This window comes from Semicossyphus pulcher, unplaced genomic scaffold (genome assembly GCF_022749685.1).
Source record: "Semicossyphus pulcher isolate SPU_LCO1_2020_fin unplaced genomic scaffold, fSemPul1.0.p SCAF_7, whole genome shotgun sequence".
Taxonomy (NCBI): domain Eukaryota; kingdom Metazoa; phylum Chordata; class Actinopteri; order Labriformes; family Labridae; genus Semicossyphus; species Semicossyphus pulcher.
In genome coordinates this window covers 13,692,217-13,719,980 of record NW_027211748.1, presented here as the reverse complement: position 1 = coordinate 13,719,980, position 27,764 = coordinate 13,692,217, and the positions used below count along the sequence as shown (strand labels likewise).

General features: G+C 41.9%; 1 protein-coding gene across 11 annotated transcripts in view; it reads left to right on the top strand.

Annotated features, from left to right (window-relative positions):
• LOC138611933 (adhesion G protein-coupled receptor L2-like) overlaps window positions 1-7,223 on the top strand; it is an 89,444-nt gene extending 82,221 nt beyond the window's left edge. For 4 of the 11 annotated variants that reach the window (XM_069685199.1, XM_069685198.1, XM_069685204.1 and 1 more), the window contains 3 exons: window positions 168-264; window positions 1,269-1,394; window positions 5,205-7,223. In XM_069685199.1, coding sequence (XP_069541300.1) covers window positions 168-264; window positions 1,269-1,394; window positions 5,205-6,070 — 1,089 coding nt within the window. In that variant the 3' untranslated portion in view covers window positions 6,071-7,223. Of the gene's footprint in view, window positions 1-167; window positions 265-1,268; window positions 1,395-4,564; window positions 4,619-5,204 lie in introns of all 11 variants that reach the window. The other 7 variants (XM_069685201.1, XM_069685200.1, XM_069685209.1 and 4 more) reach the window with 5 other exon arrangements.
• Window positions 7,224-27,764: the final 20,541 nt, after the last annotated feature.

The following is a 27,764-nucleotide window of genomic DNA, read 5'->3' as shown; positions in this document are numbered from 1 at the left end:
TTCATAGCGTGATCGTGTCGTCAAGCCGTGGGTTCGCTGAATCCTGTATACAAGTGTAGCTCTATATCAATAACTCTTGTAGCCACTCAATCCTCAAGGCCGGTCGCCTTTAAAGACAGCGGCACCATGTTGAGTCCTGATCAATGGCTGCTTTTCTCTCTACCCAGAGCCGCATCAGGCGGATGTGGAACGACACTGTGAGGAAGCAGTCGGAGTCCTCCTTCATCTCCGGAGACATAAACAGCACCTCCACACTCAACCAGGGTGAGCAAGCGTTTCTTCCCCCGCCACCAGACGAGACACATACGCCATTCTCTTTGTGACGGAGCTCTGAATTCACAATAAACACTTCAATGGAAGCAGCTCGGGAAAAGCGGGAGGCCTGATTTAATGTCGCATTTCTCTTAGTGTTTAGCAATCAAAACAAAAACAGCTGCCTGTGAAGCTTTATTCCAGCTCTTTCCTGCTTCACTGGGCGGAGGAGAGGTAGAAGAGTGTAATATTTTAGTGCGATACTGATGAGGACTTAAGTTCAAATCCTAACAGCCCTGACTGCGCTACATCCGCCTAACTCATCCTCGCCGCAGAGTGATTGTCAGTATGAAGGTAGGGGTGCAGGAGACGAGCAAAGTCAGGCTGAGGTCAGAGCACATTTTTGGGAGGGATCCCGGCATCTGGAAGCTCTGGCTTCAGACGGTGCCAGCGCAGATTTAAGCTGTACTTCTGAATTAGTTTAGATTATTTTAGAAAACACACATGCCAGAGCAGAGTTTGTCCCTGATCCATCAGAAAGGCCGAGCATAGTTTTTTTTACATTCTTCAGGATTTACACAAGCATTCTTACGATGATAGGGATACTGTATTATTCATGGCAGGCCACTTAGGCGAGTTTTTTCTAGTGCCTCGACTGGATGAGTTTGTTTACATGAATTAGTTTCACATAAACACTGCCGTTGATTGTGTTGCTATGCTTTGGTCAACACTTTTTGTGATAATATTGTTTGTCAGTAACATCGGACGTCTGTTTAGATAATGTCGTGCTTTGACCGTCGTTTCTATGGCTGCTCCGTCTGTAATAGAAGGCAGACGGATTGTGGGTCATAAATCAGCTTTTGGACAGCGATGTCAGGGTTTGTTTATGTCGACCGCGACCCAGCGCACCACCACAGACCATGAAGTACAGTACCTCCAGCTCTTTTTCCTCAACTGTTTTTTTCCCTCCTGATTTTTTTCCCCTCTCTCTCTCTTTTCTCTTCCTGTTATTTCAGGGATGACTGGCAACTACCTCCTAACTAACCCTCTCCTCCGAACCCACGACACTAACCCTTATAACAACCTGCTGGCAGAAACTGTGGTGTGCAACACCCCCTCTCCACCGGCCTTTCACTCCCCAGGTGCACATCCACCCTCCACCTTTATTTTTATACAGATTTGTGTTTGTTTTTAAGCTAGAAAAATACACTTCTGGGGAGAGTAAAATGAGAGAATGAAGACCACTATCATGTCTGTCTGTTAAATATGTGCCTATAGCATGTAGCCACATAGCTTAGCATAGCATAAAGAGTGGAAAGAGCACCTGAAAAGCTCACTTATTAAGACCAAATGTTTTGAAGTATTTTTGAATTTTTACCAAAATCCAACAGTAAAACCAACAGGCTGTGGTTTTATGGGAAGCACCTAGCTTAAACAGCTAGCTTGGCAGCTAGCTTAAACAGCTAGCTTGGCAGCCTGCGCCTGGAACAAACTCTTCCAGTAGCCTTTAAAGCTCATTTATCAGTAAAAAGAGAAATAACAATGTCTGACCAGATAATGGATAAAGATTTGATTCATGATTTAATTATAAATCATTGTTTTTCCTATTTTTATTCGACTACTGTCCCTATTTTTAAAAGAGCAAGTGCATTTCTTACTTCAGCTTCAACACTACTGTTTTTATTACCAAGCGCAGCACTCCACGTTTAATTTTTTCTCACTTATCAACACTTTCTATCATGTTTGTTTAATCCGTACAAAAACAAAAATTTGCCGTTTCACAGGGGAAGTTCTGTCCTGGGCTGTTTCTTAGCTCGAAAGCAGTTGCTAGGCAACCAACAAAGATGAAAGAAAAGTTACAGGTCGCGACCGAGAAACAGTCCAGCAAATAACCCCCTGTTAAACGGTGAATTATAATTTCAACACTTCAAATTTTGTTTGCATTAAACAAACAAGAAATGACTGCACTGTGCTTGTAGCTGGATTTCTGCTTCCCGTCTTTGTGCTAAGCTAAGCTAACCGGCGCCTGCTGTAGCTTCTCATTAAACAAACAGACGGATATGAGGGTGGTATTAACCTTCTTATCTAGCTCTCTCCCTTAAGTGTGTCAGCTTTATTAGAAACATGAAGAATGTTAAGGGTTTGGCTCTGACACTGCATGCATGCAAACATGTTGAGAATAATTAATCTGGATGAACTGTTTGTTCTTCTTCATTCACACCTTCTCTGCATTTGCGGTAGTTCGTATCTGTGCAGGTTTCCTTCTTTGTAAACACAGAGGCAGATAAACTCAAAGATGTGAGCGCTATCTTATCTCATCTGTTGAGAATTCATGTGGGAATTCTACTGCCTTGAAAGAGCTTCACACGTCGGCGAATCATTTATGTTGTTAACCTCTATACGAGGATGATATCTTTACATTCTCTTACTTTCTTACTTTAAATTAGACGTGAGTTTGATTTAAAACACGTCAGTGTTTATGGTGACCTAGTTCCCTCTCTGGCAGAGCAAAAGAAACCCAATCAAAGCCAGAAAAAAAACAGAAGCGCATGACGCAATGCGGGCAGAGTCGTAGCCCTCAGATATTCACAGGCATTTGATGATAAAAGAGAATATAGAAAAACAGCAGTATGGCCAAAGTGTGGAAGGAGAGGATTTGCAGTAACATATAGCTTTGACCCACTGCAGTCATCACGCTCTTGTTTAGAGCTAACATTCATTTCTAATGGAGGAGGCTGGGGACCAAATAATGTCTGAAAAACAAGACATTTTTTATATTTCTTTTTCTTTTGTGTGAGCTCAGCAGCAGCTCAGACGCACAAGTCAGTGTGTGCATACAGCTCGTGCGTTATTGCCCTAAAATGTTTACCTGCTTAATCACCACACGGATAATTGCATTTTAACGCAGGAGCACTGGAGACAGATTAAAACGTGGCGATATTTATAATTAGCAGGTAATTTAAACGACATAAACATCTCCTTTACCTGTAGGAGGATTTCTTCCTTCTCTGAGACGAGCCGCTTGTTCTCTGCCATGCTCAAACAACGGGAGCAGAAGCAGATCAAAAGAAGTGACATAAACTTAAAGATTTAACAAATGGAAAGTAGTTTCGGGGTAGCGGCAGCAGCGTGACACACAAATGTCAAAAGCGGGTGTGAAGATCACCATCGAGTCTGAAATATGCACAGAGAGGCCGTCAAGTTTAACATGAGCTTTGTGAAGAATTCTGCCTGCTATAGTCATTACATTTAGCTCCTGGAAAAGGATGAGCGTGTCCTCTATTGTAAGTGTATTAATACTAAGTAATGCTCTGCAGATGTTCTGATGCAGTAAAAATCTGTAAGGAGAACATCTTGGATGAATCTGTGCTGGAACGGTTCCCAGAGTGCAGCTGTCGCCGTGTCCAGTTGAATTCTGTTCACATCATTTCCCCTGCTCCCGGTAGACAATACCTGTCTGCAATAAAAATCACCGCCTGTGCATAAACAAATGCAAATTTGGAAGTAGAGTCTCTTCAGAGAGAAGTCTAATAATCTCCCCCTCCCCTCGCCTATTTTGCCCTTTTGCTCCCTGCGCTCCTCTCCGTCTTTTTCAGAGAAAGTCTTTGATGTTGTTTTTAGACTTTTTTTTTCTTCAGTTGCTATCATCCATTTTCTGACACGCTCATTTGAAAGCTAAGACTACAGTTTCCCCTTCTTTTCTTTTTTTTTGTGCGCTGCCTGTGACGACATCCTCACCCGACAAAATGTCAAGCCTTTCACTTGCAGGCTCACAGTGTACCCAGTAAATAAAATCCTCATATCAAATCAAACTAGCCCCCTTCACTTTCATCCTGCTACTTGAGCTTAGTCACAGGGCTGCAAGAAAATTAGAGTGCTCGGCTGTGTGTGTGTGTGTGTGTGTGTGAGAGTGTGTGCATTTCCTTCACATAAAAGTGATAGATGTACACTTCTAAAAGTCATTGAAAGAGAAATAATGTTCCTTCTTTTCTGTAGACTTTTTAAAAAACGACTGTGCTTGCTGCTGAACCCTTTCACCTGCTGAGTCCAGGATTCAGTTGTCCTTGGTTTGTCCTTTAGCTCTCTCAAACTATTACACATCATTTTGCTGTCATTCTCCACCAAAGCTGCAACAATTTGGGCAAAGCATCACACAGGATAAATTATAGTTAATTGCAAGGACATGATCCGAGTTGGATTGACTGAATCCGGGCTGGATGTGACGAGCTTCCACTTTTGTCTTATTTCAGTGATTTTGTTGTTTCTGCTGCAATTGAAAAAAAGCATCTGTTTTACTTTTTTTGCACATCAGCTGTTCTTAGGCCAGATAGCCTGAGCAGACACACTTGATGTGAGTGGTGGCAAAGTGAGTCATTGCACCGTGCCTGTCTGTTGTAGTGTGTGGGGGTTGTTGCCGTGCTTGTGGGGCCCCAGTGCAGAGAGGGAGCTGGCCATCTGTGTACGACATTACTCTTTTGTCTTGCCTTCTTTTAACAGGTGGAATGTTTTATTCATTGTTGATGTCACAACACTTCCTCATCAGCTTGTATTTATTTTTTACCTCCCATCCTATCCTGCTGCTTCCTGTATGCTGCTGTGTTGTTACCCGGTCATCAGCTACTTTCTATAACGTGTTTCCGTGCTGTACTCTTCAGTTTGACGTCATCTTTTGTTCTCATTTTCAATATTGTTCAGGATAATCTCTTAGATTGGCTTTAATGAGATTCAGCCATGATGAGATTCAGCCATGATGGGGAGCTAATTGGTTCTCCTTTGAATTTTAAAACTTTTTGTATTTGCATAAAATTGAAATTAACCTGGAGATCAAAGAGCACGAGAGTGCAGTGTCCTGAGCAGTATCCGGTTGTCTGTGGATGGTGTGGTGGAGACTTTTTGTTTGATGAGAAGGCTAAAGATTAAATCTCACAGACTATTTCTGCCTTTATCTGCAGGACAGCACTCTCTGAGCAACAGCAGGGACATCAGCGCCATGGACACCCTCCCCCTCAACGGCAACTTCAACAACAGCTACTCGCTACGGGACGACGACTATGAGGCCGTGGGCGTTAGAGCCCCGGCTGACCTGGGGGGCCTCAACCTGGACGACGCCGCCTTTGAGAAGATGATCATATCCGAGATCGTCCACAACAACCTGCGGCCCCGCGTGGTCCCCAAAGGTCGCGACGCCCAGAGGGAGCGGGACAGAGCCCCGCCTCCCCAGACCAGAGTGACAGTGGACCGAGGTGGGGGTGGGAGCGGCAGCGAGGACGACGCCATCGTGGCGGATCACGCCGAGGCCTCGTCCCCGCCGAGAGGAAGTGGACGAGGAGGGCACGCCACCCTGGAGCTGCTCTTGCACCCCCACCACAAGGAGGCGCTGGAGGCCCCCCTCCTGCCTCAGAGGACTCACTCCCTGCTCTACAGCGCCCAGAAGGCCCCGCGGCGCCTGGAGGGGCAGGGCGGCCATGGCTCTGAGACTGTTACTGCTGTGGAGGACACGGGCTCTAACTCACCCAACAATAACAGAGACTCCCTGTACACCAGCATGCCAAACCTGAGAGACTCCCCCTCGCCCTCGGCTTCCCCGTACCCCCCCGAGGAGGAGGAGGAGGAGCTCTCCCCCTCACCTCGAAGCGAGAGTGAGGACGCGTATCATAAAAGCATGCCGGAGCTGGGCGACGCGCCGCAGCCCATGTCATACTACCACATAAACCGAGGCACCAGCGACGGCTGCATCATCCCACCCAACAATGAGGAGTGCGCGCCGGAGGGAGAGGCGCCCACCGACGGACAAATGCAGCTCATCACCAGCCTCTGAGCGCGCCGTCTTTGTTTTTTTGCACAGGGTTTAACAGATGGGTGCTTTCGGGATGAGAGCCGGCGAGCCTGGCTCCGCACCCCACATGCCCTTCCTGTGAGGACAGGAAGTGAAATGTTGTTGGGTGGGAAAAGGAATGAAGAAATGACTTTTTGCACACAGATCTCATTAACACACAAAACACGTCCATCAGAGGCCGGACCAGCGTGGACTGTGAACACTCTGCTGTTGGACTAAAGAGGTGCGGGGAATAACACGCAGGCGGCCGAGTCAGAGGAAAGTCTGGCTGTTGTTCTGTGCTGTCAGAGAATAAGGGATAAAAAATACTCAAAGCAAAGAACTATGAAACTCCTGACATACTCCTGGGAGGCTTTGAAGGACCAGGGTCTTTTTAGTCATGAAGTACAGAACTAGAACTAGTGTGGCTCCACTGCACAGGAAGGACTGTAACGTTAAGAAACCACTAATTCAGACTCAGGCCTTATATTTTCTCTATTGCACATTTAACTGTTGTACAAGTAACAGCTAAAGAAAATATATTTTGCTGTACCACTAGTGTAAAAAGTCAACAAAAAAGAAAGAAAAAAAAAACGGAAACGGCAACCATTCAGTAGTTACGCCCTTTCAATGTTAATACAACTCTTCAGACAAGGTTAATCCAAGCGGTGGAAACGTGCTTTCTCCTCTCACACTTGACTCTTGTAGTATGTTTGAATATGAAAAAAAAAAAAATTTCGAGAGATATCAACCCATAAGAAATCATGCTCACGTCTCTGCTTGTGAAGTGCTTTTTGCTTTCATGAATGAGTTTTTCGCCAGTAGTATCTTTGTTAACACCAGGCCATGCACAGATTTGGAGTGAATTGGGAACTTGTGTAATTTATTTTACTTGAAAGAAATTGTCAGGTTTAAAGACTTTTGTTCGTGTCAATGCGATGGTGCGTTTTTTTTTGCGGACATGTTTCATCCTTTGACACTAATTAATTTATTAACTGAACTATTCAGAATAAAAAAAAGATCATGGTTGGAAAGTGTGAAACGTTGTTGCGGCACTGATTAGGTTCATTTGATTTCTTTTGTAAGAGCCCATCATCAGCTGATATTTAATTCAACTCCTGTTTGATATCAAATAAATGTGAATTTTTTTCTTGTTCGCAGATGTCTGGCTGCTTTTTTATTTTGTGCGGAAGCAATCTAGTAAAATGCTAATAAAGCTGAGGGAATTAAACTTATTTATTACTGACAACAAATCCCATTAAAAGACCAAAACTTATAACGTGTAAGTGGTGGCTGTCCAATTTTCAAAGCCTGTCTGTTTTCTGGGACGTTCTACTCCAAACTCCACCCTTCCTAATTAAGACGTTTATTTTTAATAATCACTAACTAATAAACTCACTGCTTGAAAGCTTAATCATTTCCTAAAACAGCAGGGTGTCACAGTTTTAAGCACATTTTCAGACTCAGACAGGAACAAATCGTCAGACTATTTTCAGCTGCAGATTACACACATTTGGAGCGCTCCAGAGGATTACCAGCAGCACGACGATGTCTGTGGGATGGACTCAGAATAAACTGGTGTGTCCGTTCATTGTAATGAAAGGTGAAGGTAGTTTGAGGGTCTGTTTGGAGCTGGAACTATTTCTTGCGATTAAGGGTCTCGACCACGAAAGCTTGTTCCAGAGTGAACAATTTTTGGGGGGATAGGATTATTATTATTAAAAAAGTATGGAGTTGAAAACTGAATCGCTCCTAAAGTTAGGTAAACATTTATAAAGAGATGATGTAGTCTGCCATTGTTCTCATGCTTTCATTTTGCACTGGCACTGCTGGTAAAGCACAGACGTAAACACACTTTAAAGTGGCGTAATGATGTTGATCTCTACCCCGTGGAAATGAAACCAACTCTTAGCAACGTTTTATCCAAATGCAAACCTGCACGAGCACCACCCTGGAACTCAAACTAGGTTTGCATTTGTTGCAGGGGACGGACCAGTTTGAAAGTTTGAAATGTTTTGGGACTAGAAGAAGAAGAAGACATACTTTATTAATACCAGAGGGGGAATTATATTTTCCCCTCTGCTATTGCAAACATGCTACACACACATAGGCCCCGAAGTACACACACATGCACAAACAGAACCCTATGGACATGCATTAATAGGGAGCGAGGGGGGCTGCGCATGGACATGCGCCACGAGCAGTTAGGGGGATGCTGTGCCTTGCTCGAGGGCACCTCGACAGTGCCCAGGAAAGGAACTGGCACCAGCTACCAGCCCCAAGTCCATGGTTGGGCCATACTGGGGGTTGAACCAAGCCAAGTCCCTACAGACTGAGCTACTGTCTACCCCAAAGTAGTAGTACTACCCACTACACCACACTTCAACGCCCACTCACTCAAAAAGTGAAAGTGTGTTTTTAAGCTTTCTTATCTCTGCTGCAAAATGTTTTGTGAAAACGGTAACTCAGTTTTACCCCCTGCTGTGTGTGTGTGTGTGTTTGTGTGTGTGTGTGTGTGTGTGTGTGTGTGTGTGTGTGTGTGTGTGTGTGTGTGTGTGTGTGTGTGTGTGTGTGTGTGTGTGTGTGTGTGTGTGGAGAAAGGAAGGCAGAGGAGTCGCACATGTTAACTAAATTTAACAGCATGTGAAAATTGACACTAAAAAAATTTTCAAATGAAGAGTAACTCATTTCAATTAAATATTTATCCGTTCTTTTTATTACAATTAATTAAATCTATGAAAAATGTAGGCTTGAAAAGAACGACAGTTGGCCTAAAAGTTTTGCATATTAAGACACAAGAAGTATTAAAACTATAGTATAAAATATCGCCCGCTCTTAGCTGTAACTGTATGAACACTATGTAATTTTGCAAGTTGAAGAAGATGTAGCATAATCATTTTTAATAAGAGCCTAAATCCTTCCATGTGCTGAAATAAAACACATCATCCACAGAGTAGCGAGATCATAGATTTAACACATCAGAGATTTAGCAGATTTAGTGCTCAATATGTCGTCCAACCGTGGCTTTCCAGGAGTATCCCGCTCCAGCTGACCACACACACACAAGCACACAAAGTACAATACAGTGCATGCAGTTGCTGTAGGATGTGGGTGGTGCGCTTTATTAGATGGAGCTGGGTGCCAGTTTGCTGTCAGGAGACTGACACGCAGGCCAAGGCAAAGCTCTGAGTCCACTGTGGCTGTCTGCCGTGTTGTTTGAACATCAGCCTCTCGGTTTACACAGAGCCGTCCAGAAGCCCAGAGAGACTCCAAAACCGGTGTGTGAATTTTACAGAAACTTGGCTCCTGCTGCTAGAAACTCAAATTAAATGCAAAGTTGATGACCCGCTCACGCCTGGCCGGGAGTGTTCCAGCGTTGTCTGTGAAAGTGTCTTTATTATGAAGCACGGGAGGAACAAACCCCGCAGGCCGTGTGTGATGTCACTCCGAGGAGGAGAGGAAGTCTCCCTGTCTGCGTTTTCATAACACACCAAATCGTGATGAATGAATGTGCTGAGCTCCTTTTGCCGAGCATAAGGATCGCTTTTGCATGATGCATATATATTGGTTCATTATCACTAAGTCACCTGTGCTCTGTATTAGCTCTCTCACCCTATTATCTTAAAGAACATTGGATTCTGAAATTGAACAATATATAGATGATCACGTCCTTTCCGCATACGACTGAGGGTGATACTCGATACAAAGAGCAGCGTATCCGCGGCTCTCCTTATCCTGCTGTGATGATTTCCGGCCATTCATGCTCTTCAAAGATAATCCCTCCACCTTTGACTTTACACCGAACCCCGACATTACCCTCTGTGATTATCTGATTGTGTTATGATGCAGCATATTAGCCATGCGGTGTTTGTGTTGCAAATAAAAAAACTTGTCAAAGTTTGCAGGAGATGAAAGTGCTTCATTTATCGACTCATCTTTTAGAAGCCCGGCTTCCATGGGGCAGTGGCAAATGAAGGCGCAATAAGGCTCGGTCCGAGAAGACATTACCGTGTTTTCATTTGAATCTGTTTGATGTTCCAGCCTCTGGTGATTTGGACATTATTTCATGTCCATCATCAAAAAGACATCAAACAAGATGCTGAATTCAGAATCAGATCACAGAGCCGCTGCAAAAATGTGGTGTTAGCTGACTGCAAGCAGCAAATATCGAGCTCGTAAATGTGACTACACTTACATATATTTCCTTGTGAATCATCCGAAATTTTTATGGAAAATGAATTATTTTTTGACCTGTTCCACCCTGCTTTAAAAAAAAAAGAGAAATAAAACAACCATGATTATTATTGAAATGAAAAGGTGTTCCTGCAGACAATGTTTATATTCATGGATAGAAATCTTTTCTTCAGCCTGTGCAGGAACTATGCATAATTACATTAGCACAGCCACAATGCAGAAGGAGTATTATATTTCCTCAGGGCCTCTGTAAATGTACAGCTTACATTCCCTCTACATTTCACTCTGCAACAGGAAGATAAAGAACATCTGAATCGCTCCGGCTCTGCCGCCGCCGTCCCGCCGAACAACTCTGCAGCGCCTCGTCTGACTCGGCTTCCCTGTGTGCATTTAAAGCTCCAGTGAAGACGGAGAATTCCTGCATGCACAAACAGCAAAACAAGCCAGAATCAGGATCCCTCGGCAAACAATGCATCCAGACTGTGTTATAGAGTGTGTGTGTGTGTGTGTGTGTGTGTAAAGGAAACCTGCACATGTTGGCCTAAAAAATCCTGCTGCGCTGCTAAAATTAGCATTTGTGCTTCTGTTGCATCATCTCCCGGTTCAATTAATGCAACTTAACTGTGGTGCACATTTTTTAATCTTAGTCTTAAAGCATTTATAGTTTGTTGTTTTAATGCTTGTTAGGATATCACCACACAATCACCTCCTTCAACAAAAGGGCTGTTTGAGAAGAAACATGGACTTCCTGCTCGACTTCCACAAAGGGGCCTATTATGAGAGATTAAGACTTTAGGCTTAAAATATGCTCAAGAGTCCTCTTTGAGTCCGGCTGAGAGAGGCCTGATATGATTTCTAGCCAGTGTGCGTGTGAGGAAATGAAAGGGAGAGTGTTTCAGACGGAGAGTCGGAGCAGCCGCAGAGGAGGAAAGTGAGAAAAAAAAAGAGGGAGAGATTGTGAGACGGACGGAGAGCAGCAGCAGTCGAACATGTCAGAAACAATCCGAGTCCGAGCCCGGCGGTCGTAAAAGTGTCATACTTTGTAGGAAACACCAGCAGTGACCTCGCAATTGGGCTAAGGTAGCCTGTCACGCCCATTATACAGTAAACACTCAACAGAGGCCTGTGTTTGTGTTGGGCTGTCTCTGTTAAAATAATAGCAGTGCATTCCCCTGAGACACAAACATAACATATGACTGCTATTAGCCAAACGCTCAAGAGAGGAATTTTCCCAAGTTTAAGCAATCGGTCCCACAGTTTTTTGGCCATTTGAGACTAAATGTAATGATTGCAATTTTAAGGATGCTTGAAGGAAAATTCCAGTCAGTCCTCTCAGGCACGATTTCTAACATTAACGTTAAATATAGTCATTTTCACTGTATGTCCCATTTCAAAGCAGTGTGGGTTTTGATGTGTCAATTCAGAGAGACAGTCCTGTCAGAAAAATCATAAATAATATATGAAATAGATTTTTTTTTTTTTCTAGCTGAAACTTGTGCGGTACAGAAGATAAATGTTTCAAGACAAAGCCTTGTTCTTGTTTTGTTCGGTGGCGTTTTCAGAGTGATAATTACAGATCACTCTGAAGATGTATAGCATGCAAGGAAACCGCACCATTATACAAACACATCTGTAGCTATTTTGCATTTCCAATTTAACGCCAAAAACAAAAGGCAGAAAAGAGACAAAAAAAGAGGCATTACTGATTGTCTTCTTAAGTAAAATAACACTTTAATGTGAACAAGGAATATTATAATAGGCATGTTTGAATGACTGATTTTTATAATAGTTTTGTTTACAGAAGTAATTCATAAGTCAAGACACAGACTGGCAGTGTGGCTGTAGGATCGCTGAGAGCATTTACAGCTTGAAACTGCAGGGTGTCTTTGACTAATGCTGTATTTAAAAGGCCTTTATTCACAGCTAATTTACTTACAGTTGTTATAATCACTCACCCAGTTTGTATGGAGCCTCGTCTGACTGTGAAATACACTGGTACAGTAGCATGTGGAGATAATTATGCAGCTAAGATAATCAATGTCATGCTCGAGGTTGCATTCAAAAGATGCTCAAAGCTATGTTTCTTTTGGGGCCGTTGGTTTGAAAATCAAAGCGATGTGTTCATAAAAAAGAAAGTTGAATTAAGGTTCAGCTTTGAGACTGTTCGGCTGTGATGAAATGAGATTGTTCACATGGTGACATGTTTTATTATTGCTGTCTTGTAGTCTGTAAATGACCTTTACTATGGCACTAAATCAACAAAGTTTCAGGTTTCATCATAATATTTGGTTTGGGAGTTAAGTAGAACACACAAGCTCGAAGACACCCACAAGCATACAGAAACAAACGACCAGCTGAAACAAAATCCCCAAAATATTTCATTCTGACATTTGTTTTGGAAAGGTTTTGCTATGTAAACAATGTTTAAAAAATACTTATTTATGAGAAATTGTCTTCAGGCTCATAACTACACAGAATATGTTGAAATTTAATGCTCTGGAAAGATTCCCAACACTTTTAAGGAGATGAAGATCAAATGTCAGAGAGAAGCTCCTCAGGTGGTTCAACTTCCTGCTATCTGACTGCCCTGAAGCAAGGCATCTTTCCAAAAGGCTCCAGTAGGGTCTCCAAAAAGTGACTTAACCTACTGCCATAAAAGTATACAAGCAATATGTGCCAGTTTTACGGTCATTACAACTCCCTTAGGCTCAGAACAAGAGAGAAACAGTAGTATATGTTTTGTTTCAAAATCTGATATAGTCTAAGTGCAACTGAAAACAAAGAAAGTCCCTGAAAGAGAGAAAGTGTTATCAGATATAACTTTATGGTTAATAAAGACATGACAAATGCTATCAAATCCTGTTAGCTAGCTAATGTGCTCTTAAAGCTAGGACAGGCAACTTTGGAGAAAAGCACAAAAGCATGAACGTGCACTGCATCTGGAAGACTGGAGAAGGACTATCCAACCAAAGAGAGCACTGGGGTGAAGCACCAGTGTGTCGCTGTAAACGCTAACGGTATCACTGTATCTAGCTTGCTAGCTTTAACTTAAAGGAGCAATTTTTCCCCTGGAAAAGCCACTGTCAGTCAAAGCTGGTGTTCTCTGTAATCGATAGAAGCAATAATATTTGAAATTGACACCATAGCTGTGGAGAAAGTTGTACAAACAGCTCGTGGTTTTGCCCATTCTACATTCCTACAACACCCAGCGTGCATTGCGCCCCTCCCTCTGAAAGGAACGGCCCGGCCCAGTGAGAGACGCTGGAGTGAAATACTACTGTTTTGCTGCAGGCAATGGCTCAGAGCGGTACAGAATCCAAAATATGACGAGAATATACTGGTGGATCGTCTAAAAAAAACGGGTCTGCAGTCTACATTTCAAACCTGACGATTTTGAATGAGACATGACATCGGAGGTGGGCGTCCTAGATTGAGGAAGTGTAGTTTAGCAAGCTCCCTGGCCTCCGCCGGATGAGGCGTTGTTTTCCAGGGCCCATTGGAGGAACGGATAGCGTCCTCCAACAGCACAGAGCGAAATTACATTTTTTTTCTACCATAATGGCATTAGCTCCCCAAAATAGCATGATAGGACTGAGGCTGAAAATCTTCAAAGTGGCCCTTTAAGGAAGACTTTGCTCATGTGCAATGAGAAGAGAATGTACGTAAGTAGGTAGACAGGCAAGTAAGCCATTAAAACATTTTATTTCGGTCCAAATGAAATAAATGTACAGGCTTATACCAGGAAAGCCACAGATACTGGATTTCTTTTTGTTTTTGTCACATAATTTGATCGTTGACTGCTGTCAGGGATTTAGCTATCGAGAACATTTTTTTAAAATAACATGAAAGGCGTCTGAAATAAAATGTTCTTTCCTAGCTATAAATTATGAATTACATCAGATTGATCTTTGTCTTTATCTCCTTTTATGTTCCGTTTGTTACTGACGTTAGCATTTTAAAGCTCCTATGAGGAACTTTTGGTTTGTGTGGATTTTGACGAGCCCTGTGGACAAGGTGGTACCTCTTATCTCCTTGCTGATCTTGTCCTGTACATGTGTAAGAAGTGTTTTTTAACCAAAAATGTCATCCTGCTTTCTTTTAACATTCAAACATACCACTCGCTGTGAATCCTGAAGGCTGATTTGGCAGCACAAAGTTAATCGCCTCGTCTGACACCTACCCCCTGGAAGTGTTTGCAGGCCTTAAAAATAACTAAAGATGTGATCAGTCTTGTCACTGATGGTCTAGTTTGCCTTTGTAGCTGAAGGCATCAGTATTCATTTCCGTCCATTTCATAACCAGCTAAAAACTCCTCACAGGAACTTTAACATTGACAAGGTGTGAATAAATAGAGCGGGACCAACTTAATGTGTGTAAAATGCTGTTAGCTAGCTAATTTTCTGTTAAATATTAGCTTGTTGTAGCTATATAATGGTTTTGTGTTTGTATGATCTAATATATCTTTATCTTTGGTCTTTTATAAGTCATATCTGTAAGTTACATTAGCATTTTAATATTAGCAAGGTGGAGATAAACAGAACAGGACCATCTTAATGAAGATATGAAATGCTGTTAGCGAGCTAATGTGCTGTCTAAGATTAGCTTGGTATATATGACGAATTTGTGTTTGTTCATGAAGTAACCACACCTATTTTTCCTATCCAGAGCAGGAAGAAGTAAACAGACAGATTGAGAAACACCAACACCACAAGTTGTTTCTGTTTTATTTCAGAGCTGACATAAATGTTAGCTTCTCCAGCAGGCTAATCATCAGGCTAATCACCGGCATGTTATGTTACAACCAGGTTGTATCTTTGGGGTAATTAAGCATGTTTTTTTTCTACCCCTAACGCACTTATAAAAACAATTTAGTTAATGCTGCTTAAAGACTTGAGCAGGGAATGTGACAGTTTATAGGTCTTGTAAAAGAAACCTAAGTAAACAAAGAGCGCTAATGGAAATGACACATCCAACTTTCTGGGGACCCTCTCTGCTCTCAGTGGCTTACACAGACAGGGGTTCCCAGCCGTGAGGTTCACAGCTGGACCCTCTTGATGTTTCCTCCAACTGCTCCATAGATTTTTTCCAATAGTGTAAGACAGTATGAATGTGAGTCAGACTGCTGGTAAAAAGCGAGCTCAGATTTCCTGGAAAGAAACGATTTTAAAATGTAAAAAATTTAATGCAAAATAAATAATAAACGGAGGGGAAATTTCTTGTGTTGTTCAGAGGCAATTCCTTCTCTTCTTTTTTCCATTTGTGCAAAGAAAAAACATTCACGAACCAACAGCAGAAAATCCTTGTGTAAAGTCACTCAGAGCTGCAGCTTTGTGTTCTCTGTGCTGAGAGATCAGACCCAAAAAACGCGAGGCAGTCAGAGGAATTTCCAAGTTTTCACCCCACACCTCCATACATCTTTCACATTTCAGTCTGAGGAGAGCAGAGAACAACACTGGTTCCTGCCACCCTGGTGCCAGCCAGGGGCGCAATCTTCAGTCAGACATTAGGGGGTGGTAGGGCCGAAGGGGTTGGGGGAGTAGAAATGTTTACATATACAGTATATTCACTTAGTTATTCACAATCGTTTAAGTTGAAGTGGAATAACAACACTAATAAATTGAAAAAAAGCATGAATGGTACTCTGGGAAATTAGGCTGGAAGCGCCTCTGAATTCAAATGTCCTCACATCTGACACAGTGTAAGCACATTGTGTGAAAGGGAACAACAGGCCCAGTTTTTAAAAGACATGTGACAGAGCAAACAAGGCCAGGCGGAGTGGGGGACGATTAATCAAATCACATATTTTCTCTTATAAATAAACTTCTTAAGGATGTGCATGTGGTGAACCTACACCTTCAACTTACACTTCAACTGAGCAAAAAAGGGGCAAGAGGCGTCCTTTCAGTAAATGTATAAAAGGAAAATCCCAACTGCACTCAGGGCCTGTGTTATGTGCCCTCTGTTACTCTCCTTATCGCTTTGATTTCTCTACACTGAGAAAGGTCTTGACTCAACACAGCTTTAAGAGTGCTGAGAATGTGAATGCTCTGTGCTGTGACCTCGACTGAAGGAAACCTTGTGGAGGAAATAAGAGAAGTACACAGTGGTGGCGGTAGCATACCTCTTTTGGTTTATACCAATTAAGATGAAGATAAATATACAGTGTGTGGTGTGGTAGGAGGCGTTTTAAAAAATGAACCTCATCTAAAAGTTCCCAGAAAACATAGTCTTTATGCTTAAAAGACAAAAAAGAAAATATTGCATATAATGCAAATGAAGTGATTTTTTGCTGCCAGCATAGCTTAAGGCATAGAAATGTTAATCGGTCCGATAGGCTACAGACTAAAATATCTTGATGACTTGCTATGAAACTTTCCACAGAAATTCATGGTTCAGATGATGAATTCTTTTTTGCCGATCAAGTCAACATTTATAATTATTCAATACTTTAGTTTACAAAATTAGTATAATTCCCGGCCACAGCTGTCCTTTTTGTTCAGTGCAGTACTTTGTTTTAAATACCAACTAGCTTAATGTTAGTATGACATTAATCCTAGCTGTGATACCTAAAGTGCTGCTTTGGTAGCCTAATGTTAGCATGCTATCATTTTTAGCTGTACTTTTTGTTTAGTGGTTATTTGCAAATGTTACCAAGCCTACAAGATATGGAAAAATGCTGTATGGTTAAGATGTTCATTTAATATCAGCATGTTTGCAATTACTGTATATTTTAGCATGCTGACATTAGTATTTAGCACTGCTGTAAGCTTACCTAAAAACAGACTAAACAAGCTGCTAGCATGACTGTAGAATTTAAATTTAGCTGGTGTACAATTTAAAAAAATGTCTGCTCACTCTAGAAATTTTACAGAAAGTTGGGGTGTCAATGTTGAAGATAAAAAAATATTAACAGTTCTATGGAAAGGTCATAAAGCAAACAAAACATGCTACAAGCTACAAGATGCCTGGGAAACACTAGCATGTAATGTAGTCAACATAAAATGCATTATATAGACTAAGAGTACATGCTTTATTACTACTAATGTTCTTAGCAGAATGGCCGGTGTACAAACAGCTAATATAAAATATGCCTTCATAGGATGTTGTAATAACTGACATATACTTTACATGAATATACACCTAAAATGTCCTTATTGCAGGGTTTGAAATGATCGTTTTCCTATCTGAAATGTCCTTAAAGATGCGTCTGGATTTCCTCTTTGCACATCCACACAACTCCCCCCTGCAAAAAAAGAAAAAGATTTAATAGTGCATAAGGATTGTTCTTGACCCTCCCTTGATTTTCAAACAGCATTTCTTGTTTTCCCCGGTGACTTTTCAGGGGGGAACCATCGTTTAATGCACCGTTAAAAGGCTGCAGCTGGAAAAGTGAACAGGAACATTTTTAACAACCTCACAAAGCCCCTGAAGCTTAAACCCGGAGCTGCCTCTGACAACCTCACGCAATAAAGAGGAAGCAGTCCCTCATAGCGCAGACTCCAAATGCTGCTTGTCAATCTTCCACATGGGGCAGAACACGGTGGTCATTTCACTTTCATTTTTCTGACCAAGCCCTATCGAGTATTGATTTTGAAAGCATCTCCTGACCACGGGTGAATTGTGATAAACATAGTTCAAACCTGGACATAGGGAGTGTGAGATATAGTGGAGACCTTGAAGGCATCCTGGAGAAATGGGGAGGACAAGGCTTGCATTATAGCTTATTTCTAGAGGGGGGAAGAGGGATCTGTCCTGGATGTACTGGGCATATATTTCCTAGAGGAACAGCAAATCTTGAAGGCGAAGTCGTAGTCAAAAAAGATTCATTTCAACATCAAGAGGATATACAGCCGGGCTACATCTGGAAGTTGTCCCATTGGATAACGTATGTGTCTGAAAAAAATCAGTTCTCTTGGGAATGAAATGCTCTAATATTTCTCCATGGGTATGATAGCACGTACTGAATAATTTGCCCGAAGTCATCAGCCCACAGAATAAAGGACACAGAGGAAATATTGAGACTGAATTACATGTGAACACGCACACACACATGCACGCAACTTAATAAGAAAAACTGTGTAAGTACGTGAGTCATCAAAGCAGACAACTGGGTAAACGGCACAACAAGGGGTGCCAACGTTCATATTAGATCCTGGGCCTCGGGGCCTCATTGTGTGTTATGAGTTCAGCATTAATTGCCACCTTTGGGAACGTTTGCTCTTGACGTAATTACTTGTCAGGGGGAACCCTGACTTTCTATGAAGCATGAGCTGAAGAGAAGCATGTTTGTGACAAATAATTCAGGTTTTTAACAAGACAGAGCCGGTTCCCAACACTATAAAGAAGAAATGTGTCCCTGTGCTTCTTCTGCTTGTGCTGTAATTGCAGCTCAAGCTAAATCTTAGCCAAAAAACACATTTATATGTATGTTTTCTAATGTTTCAGAAATGTCTGCATTTTCAAGCTGAATCTCATTTTGATAACTGATTCATTATCTTACCTTATTATTAAATGCTCTTTCTTATTTGCCTCTAATTTGAAAGAAAAACTGAATATCTACAGACTGATGGATCTGAGGGTCATTTGCAATTTTAGATATTTTTTAAAGTGCATTTTCACCATCTTTTTTTGCATTTTATAGGCTGAAATGATTAATAGATTAGCCCCCAAAAATAACTAGTTAATAAATAATGAAAACGTGCTGCAGCCCTTCTGTATTTATACATCGCGTGCTGTGTATTTAACACATCGCTCTGTCTAAAACTGCCCTGAAACTGAACATAAACAAGTTTTTGATCTCAGATTTCAGTGTCACTCTTCACATTTATTGCTCTGCTTGACCGTTTGACATGCATGCACGCCCACATCAACACTCTGGCACTCAAACACACGCACGCCCTCCATGCACTCACACACACACACACACACAGCGTCACACACACTTTGGCACAAATGCCCTGCTGGACTTTGAAGCCTTGCGACCGTCATGTCCATCTTTTCAAACACTGTCCAGACAGGAGAAAAACCTTGGCCATCAGCTCTCCTCTCTGAACCTGTCCATCACTGTCACTCTGGATCAGTGGTGCAGAACTCATCCTTCCTCTCCCGCTGGTCCCCTCCGGACTGGACTCGCTCAGTCTAGCCCCTCATATCGCTGTCAGGAGTCCCAACTGACAGCCTGCTGCTGCAGCTGATTCCAGTTTGTTGGCCCCTGCTATGGGCCGATGCAAGCAATCTGTGCTTTGGCAGTGGGTGGCCGTCTGGTAAGGGAAGGCTTTGATAGGTACAGAGATGGAGTTATTCGTAAGGGCATCTTAACGCCCCACAAGCTGTATCATATGCATGAAATAGCAACGTGTTGGAATGGCAATCACTGACTTTGACGTGAGAATACTCAAATCCTGCAGTTCACAGGCAGAGATGGCGACGTGGGTGAAACACGCACACATGTCTCAACTCCTCGACCAGACCGGATGTCCCAGCAGTCCTGCGTCTGTGCATGAGCAAAGGCCTTTTCTTCTTCTCTCTCTGCACCACATGTGTGAATTCTATCGTAATGGCTTGGGTTTCCAGAGAACTCTGGATCTTTCAAACAAACCACAACAGGCGGTAAAACCCTGCTTCTCAGCCTCCCACAGAGACGGGGACAGTCGGTGGAGAAGTGAGAGTGGGGATTGGAATTTAATTACAGCCTTAAAGCCCTCAGAGTCCAATATGAGAGAGAGGGATGAGACATAAATCTACGGGGGTGCCTTTGTTTGTACGGTGGCTACAACAAGAAAATCATTCAAAACCCACTGCGGTGACACTTCACTCTGGAGAACAGCGGTTTCAAAGTTTGACGGATGAACAACTGGGCTTTCAAAGACTGACATAGTCATTCCCTCACCCGTCCCAGCTTTCTTTAATTAAAGCGTCCATTCTGGTTCTATTATGGAAAACTGGGCCTCAATAACAGACTGGAAGTAACAAAGACAAATATAGGTTTGATTACACACCCTGGGCGGTTTGCCAATCGGTATATTTGACTGTGCATTAAAGTTATGGTAAACTTTCAACAACTGGCAGAAAAAATGAGATTTTAACTATTTTCCAGCCTTGGAACGCCGGGGAGTTCACTGATTAACCATTGAGAAGGTTTTCTAAACTATGTGTCTTGCAATACATCACTCTGGGAGCGGAGATTCATGGCTAAAATCAATCTGTCTTTTTCCACATTGCTGACCATAAACGCAATTCCCCTGTGTCTAAGTGAAAGAACATGGATGAACTATTACAAGGGAACCTATGGCCTTATGATTGGATTCAAAGCTGCTTTGGCCGACACATCAAGGGAATTTTTCTGGGCTGCAGATTGACCAGACTGGCGGCAGAGCATAGAATCTGCAGAGTGAGTTATAAGTCGCAGGCCTGCTCCCAATCCATTGTATTTCAGCCAGGGTGGGGCACCGAGGATGAAAACCAGATTGGGTGCTCCACATTCTGTTCCACATACAGCATAAAGAATAAGGCCCAAAGGACGCTGCTTTCTGTCTCTTTCTTCTCTGCCTCGCATTTGTAACAGAGACACAGTGAGGAAGTGTTGATTTAGGGCTTAACCGGACTGTGCTCTGATAGGTGTGACAGGGAACATCGAAGGGTTGCATTCACGACCGTGTGGCTCAGAGAAAAAGAGAGAGAAGTCAGGCTTGCGGCGCTGTGAGAGGCTGACAGGGGGTGGGGCACCCTCTAGTGCAGAAATCCAGATGTAGGTCACTGCCAAAAAATTCCAAAATCCTGATGTTCTGGCATACAGGGAGGCTACAAAACCTCCTCCATGTAAATAACGTCAGCAAATCAACCCCCTACAATCCCGTCCATAAAAAATCTGGAGACATTTACGCTGAGACAGGCATGAGAATACAAACCGCATGTCTTCTTCTGTTAGGCTTTCTTAAATCACCTCGGCTCTGCTAAAGCAAAATATCAGGGTGCAATTTGACAGGGACACGTCAGGCAATGGACGCGGGGGTATGACGTTCTTAGGGCTTATGTAGGAAAGAAGTTGGGATTTCCAACTTGTCAGCCATGATTGTTTTTGGCATCAATAACATGCTAATATACCTTCTCAAACTGACTGGGTCTGCCCAACAAATTGCTACAAAATATTGCTGTCATTTGGTTCGTCTGGACCGAAAGTCTTTAGGCATCTATTTGAGGAGTTGAAGGGATATAACTGGCCTTGTTCCAGGTCGAGACAGAAAGGACTCAATCCTCAGTGATTGAACTAAGAGGATGAGCCTGGCATTAGAAACTGTAGCAGGGAAAAGCTACATGGAGACTCTGTGGCTAAGAAAGCATGTGTGAATTCTTTGTGCAAGACAAAAAGAGACGGATTCTTTTGCAATAAGTTGGTTGAAAGACAGCCTGTAAAAAATTAACACAACAGTAAAACGTAATGTCTCTTGCGGGTGCATACCGATTCCACCTGTTTCCCATTCATTTGTGCAATCGCAGCCATGCAAGTGTCATCATCCCCTCATTTCAGTTCGAGGTTCACTCCACCAACGTGACATCCATTTTTCTGACACATGTGATCTCTTTCACCAGGAGCTGCGAGGTGTTACCCACCAGATGTTTCATTCTCAGTCCACTCATGGAGACGTTTTGATTTGGAGACATGTGCTTTTAAAGATCTCGTTGAAACGCAGCTATGTGTGCGATGGATGTGAGAAACATGGAAATGTTCAAAGTCAGGAGAGTATCTCACATGAATGTTTATGTCGCACTGTGGACTTAATGGTTACTTTGGGCTGCCACCTCTTAGCTCCCCATAAAAATCACAGCAGAGTGACATCTGGACTTCATGCAGAAAACCACTGTAATAATTCTCAAACGTCAGGGTGGCTTTCACTCTCTATATGCACTGGCACTGCTCTACAGCAGGGAAAAGCAAAACGGTCTATATAGATATATCCTCTAGATAATGTTTCTCAAGCAAGACAGCAGCAATTATTTTCAATAGCTATTTATTTTCAAAATGTAATATTTAATGGATTAGTTATCTGTCTAATCATTAGCTTATACATTTTTTACAGAATAATTTTTGGCCTTTTCTGCCTTTATTGACAGAGAGGACAGTTGATAGTGTCAGAAGCAGGAGAAGAGACGGTGGAGATGGAACACGGCAAGAGGCCAAGGGTGGGAGTCGAGCCTGGGGCCGTCGCACCGAGGACTGAGCCTCTATGCGAGGGATGTGGGACTTGCTCGCTGAGCTAAACTGGCTCCCCCAGTAGCCTATAAATCTTAATAAAGTAGTGAAAAATGTCACATTTAAATGTAATGTTTTGCCTAAAAAGTCTGTAGAGAACCAGTAAATCGTCCAATTTGGAATCTGACAACTTTTTGAATATTTGCAAATCAATTATGGAAAAGATGAATTTTCTGTTACTACCTTCAACTTTCTGACTAATCAAACCATCGACTTAAAGCTCCTGTGAGAAACTTTCAGTTTGTGTTGCTTTTGGCGCCCCCTGTGGACAAAGCCGTACCTCTTTTCTCTTTGCTGATTTTGTCCCATACATGCTTAAGTGGTGGTTTTTAACAAAAGATCTCATCCTTCTTTCTTTAACAGTCATATGTATCACTCACTTTACATTTTTTTTAACACCTGACACCTACCCCCCGCCAGCAGTATCAGGCATTAAAAATAACTATATAGATAATAAATCTTGTTGCTGATGGTCTGGTTTGCTTTTGTGGGTCATATAGAGTAATCACAATTAATTTCAGTCTGTTTTATAACCAGTGGAAAACTCCACAGGAGCTTTAACGTTTCAGCTCTTTTTTTGATCGGATAAAGCTTATGAGATACACTTAAAATTAATGTGATGTAATTTTTGTAGTAAAATTTTTAGTTGAACCAAAAACTGATTTTCACACTTGCCTTGTACAACATCTAAAGATATTTTTTTGTTTGAAAGTAGTTAACAAAACTTAAGAGTAAGGGGAAATGGATATGTTGCTTTTTATTTTTTATTTACATTTTAATTGTGTATTTCAATACTGTTTACACCACAAACAAATTCCCTTCAACTTGATTGTATTATTGTGGAGGCAAAATACTTTAAAGGAAAGTAAAACCAAAACCAAGTCTTTAGCTAGAAACCATTAAAAAAGAATGATAAGAATAAGACTAGATGATATGAACTTATTAAGATTAGCAAAAATGAGTAAACAAACATATTTTGTTCACCAGTCTACATAAATAAATAATTTTCTAAACTTCTTGAGTTAATTATGTCCAGTGAGACTTTTCTATGTTTGCATAACTTTAAAGCTGTGCAGCCTTTTCCCCTCCTTGACGAAAATACCCCTTGAGCTCAGCTCTAAACAAAGTGAAAAGGCTGGCAGTACACACATGACATGTATGCACTGTGACATGTCAACATGACTGCTTGTATTTATCCCGGCACAGGTTGCGACTGACCAGCCAGGCATGACTGCTATACCAGTCACTAAGGTTAATTAACTATCTGGAAACTATTTCGGGCCTGCCAAGTTTGTGTCACTTCAGGTATGTCTCCGTTTTATGTCTTCCGCTCTAAGTATAGTTGGCTGGCAGGGGCTCACAGTGCTTTTCCGTTGTGTGGAATTAAAATGACAGGAGAGAAGGCAATAATATGGGCACAGGCTCAAAAAGGTCTCACTCACAGGTAACCCAAAAGAACCTTGTGCTTTGCCAAAAATGTCAAGAGAGTGCTAAAAATTATTAAGACCCTCATTTAACATTTAGCAATACGGCCCTACAAAGACAAAATGGAATATCTACATATTTAGTCAAAATTCAGTTTACCTATATTCTAAAAAAAAAAACATATTTCAGTAAACGTATTTCAGGGAACACAGCCTCAAAACAGAGCTAGTGCAAACCGCAGTAAACAACTAAAGCAAGGGTACTAAAAATGAAAGCTAGCTAGTGAGACAGCAACAGCTAGCTAGATACAGAATCATTAACATATGTCAATTCAACTGAATTATTCAAGCTTTTGGGTTAGTTATGTTTAGAAGTATGTAACTGTGAAACTGCAAATATTGAATTTCCTCACTTGCAAAAAAAAAAACCGTGGCAATGTTGTTCTGTTAAACTCCAGAAGCACTTTACAGCTACAACACCTGGCAAGCTAACAAGCCAGGTATTTTGAGCACAGTCACCGGTAGCTGCTAATTAGTGCTTATGCTTTTTATACTAGAAATGACTCACCAAAAAAGCAGCACTGACTTCCTGGACAGTCTGTTAGTACAATTAACAGCACAGGAAGACATATGTCCAACGTTTGGAAAAGGAACAAACACCATGAGCACAGACAAGATGTCAAATGGACTGGAAATAGCTGAGTGACACCTAGCAGCTAGCAGCACCTGTCACTCAAGGCTGCTTCTAAATATGCACAACTTTAAGCATTAAAATAATGTAAACAGGTGAGTTGTACATTCTTTTCTGTGCAGTTGTCACTTCAGCATTGGTTTCATTTTTCATGTTGCTGCTTGGTGTATCCCTGCACGTTCGCTCGCAACTGACAGAAAGCTCAACTGAGCAGAGAATGAACGGATCAATTCAGGAAGAGACATTGTTCAGTTTGCTCACCCAAAACAACCATCTCCCCCCAGTGCTTATTTGTAATGAAAAGGTATCCAATTTAAAAGGTCATTGACTTAGTTATAAGCATAGCTAAATGAGGCTGTAGTGAAATAGGACAAATACGGAGATAGACTAACTAAGCTAAGTACATGCTGAAGCTAACGTGAGTAGCTTGGCAGTTTTCAGGGACCCTCTCTGACTCTCATCGAATTCTTTTGGTTTTTTCAGTCTACCATAAACAAATGGTGAATATTTAAATGTATTAGATTGTAGTCGGACAGACAAATATCTAAAAAATTATACTTTTATTTATTTGCTAGCTAGTTCTAAAAACATAAAACCCTTCTTAACTTCACTGCTTGTGCAGGTATTGCTCTGTGTCTTTGTCTGCAGGAGAGATCATACTACAGCTTTTACTATCCCATCAAGGGGTTTGAAAGAAATTGGGGTATTTGCAGGTGAAAAGTCAAGATATTTGTTCTCTTATTGAAAGTCGGAATCCCACAAATGCTTATTGTAGCTTCTAGATGAGCAGACATATTAAACTTCTCTGTGGTCTCTATATTCATTCCTTGGCCATACTTGTGCGGTGCATTAGCATAATCAAATATTGCATGAAACACAGTTGTCATATTGGCTTGTACCTGCGATGTGTCGATGTTATTTCCTCCGTTGAGACACAGTTATTGCAGCACAATTCATGGGGGGACATCAAAGCCTCTGTACTCTATGCAAAACAGCGGAAAGGCTCTCGGCAGCTTCGTATCTGTAAGTCAATTGCCACTTCAGGATGGATCTGGGATTTCCGCCACACAACAAAATGTATGAACATGTCACATTGTCAAATTTATCTGCAGATACAGTGACGCGCTGCAAACATGAATTTATCATAACTACATTCAATGAAGAGAAATGCATTAAAAAGTCTCTCTGTAGGAAAAGCTTGTGATATCCAACCTGTCATCTCACCTCTGCATGTGTGTGTGTGTTTCTGTAGAGTGAAAAGCAATTTAAAATTGCATATTTAATGTAAATGCTGGATTTCATTTTTCACCTCGCTATGAAATTATTGATTAACTGCATTTAAGATTCACACTTTATACATCTAACACTACATGAAACATTCAAATGCAATAGACTGTGTGCATTCAGCATTAGAGGTAGTATGATCTTTAATGTGAAGGACTTATTAAAGAAACATAGCCTGCTGTATTTATGCTGTAAAAGTCCCTTTGCTCAGTGCTTTTGACATTCACACTGACATCCAGAAATAACAGTGAGATTAAAATCAAGAGAACAGCACTTTCTTGTTGCTTTCGGTCAAATGACTTAATGTTTCAAGTGTGTGTGAGCAGAGCCGGGGAGGCAGATAAACCCTGCTTCATGGGTGGGAGTGGATTATTGCCAACAAGTTCAAATTGAGGACTATTTTTGCATTGTTCCCAGTGAGCGAAAGCTGCTTGTGTGGCATCAGATGTGCTGACTGCGGAGCTATAAATAATCTTTTACTGTGTTTTTGTGGATGTGTGTGACATCTACGTACATTTTAATTCTGGGAGCAAAATCCCATATCTGCATGATCCTACTATAACCTAAGCCATCTGCAGAGAATACAGATGAGAGATGTTCCCTCCATTCTCCCACAAGCTCCTTCGACAACAGTGCGTGGCAACACACAGTGACCTTGGCTGATTAAACACTCCTTGTTCTGAAAACCCCAGCCTTGGGTATGTGTCTGTAGTGTACGAATAATGTGCACCTACAAAGGTGTCGGACTGTGAAAAAGGAATGTGAAATGACATATTTTAATAGTGGAGTGCTTCTTACTGCATCTGCAGGGGCTTGTTTGTCGATTGATACGTATGCATATATGCATGGGTGAGCCTGCAGATCGATATGATTTCCCTGCACGTGGCCTGTGGGATTTATTATCATCACTCATTTTAATGAGGTAGCAAGTGATAGGACAACAAGATCACTAAGAGTAATGTTCCGCTGGGAGAGAGCAAAGACCGCCACCAGATGGCTCAGCTGGGAATGACTGGAATACCAAACAGGCTTCACAAACAAAATCAGTTTATTTGCTAGGTTAGGTGGCATAATTCCTGCCATGTTTACAGAAATAGAGTTGAAACAGCTCCCCAAAAGGAAGCAAAACAGATGAGGTAGCACACTCCAGCCGGCACCGCACGCTCAGGAAACACATCATGATTCATATACAGTACAAGGGAGCATAACTCTTTCACATGATTTCCACAGTGGACTAATATCTTCAAGAAAGTAATGTTGTTTCAGGGTCTCTGTCGTGGGCATGCTAAATGTCTGCATCATAACACTTCATATTGCAGGGCTGGAGATATACAGTATCATGTGGACTGATCCCTGGTTTAATTTCATAGCAAATTGTCGGCTCTTTGAAGCCTCCAGTTACCACATGGTGACACTAGGTCTATTTAATACCTGTTATATTGTCACTAGGCCCACCAGTCCCTCAGCTGCCTCCAGCCCTCTGTGAGATTGGAGACGAACAAAGGGAATATGAATTAAGTCTGTAACCGAGCTGGCCGCTGGCACTCTGAATTCTGAATACAGCGGTGCTTTATGAGCCTTTCAGGTCTGATCATTCTCGGTCTTAATTACACGCATAGCACAGTCGGACCTGGGCGATGAAGAACATAGGAAGCGGAGCTATCAGGGGAGTTTAAAAAAACTGAGATGAGTGAAGATTACCACTCCCACATTCCAGGCGTAGAAAGGGAAAGTTGGAGTCAAGATGAATACTGAAAGATCAGAAAGTGCTCTTGGAATCGACAGCGTCTCGAGCCGTATGTGTGAGAAGCCGGAGCAGATTTCTCAGCTCTTATTTTAAGTAATTTAACAACC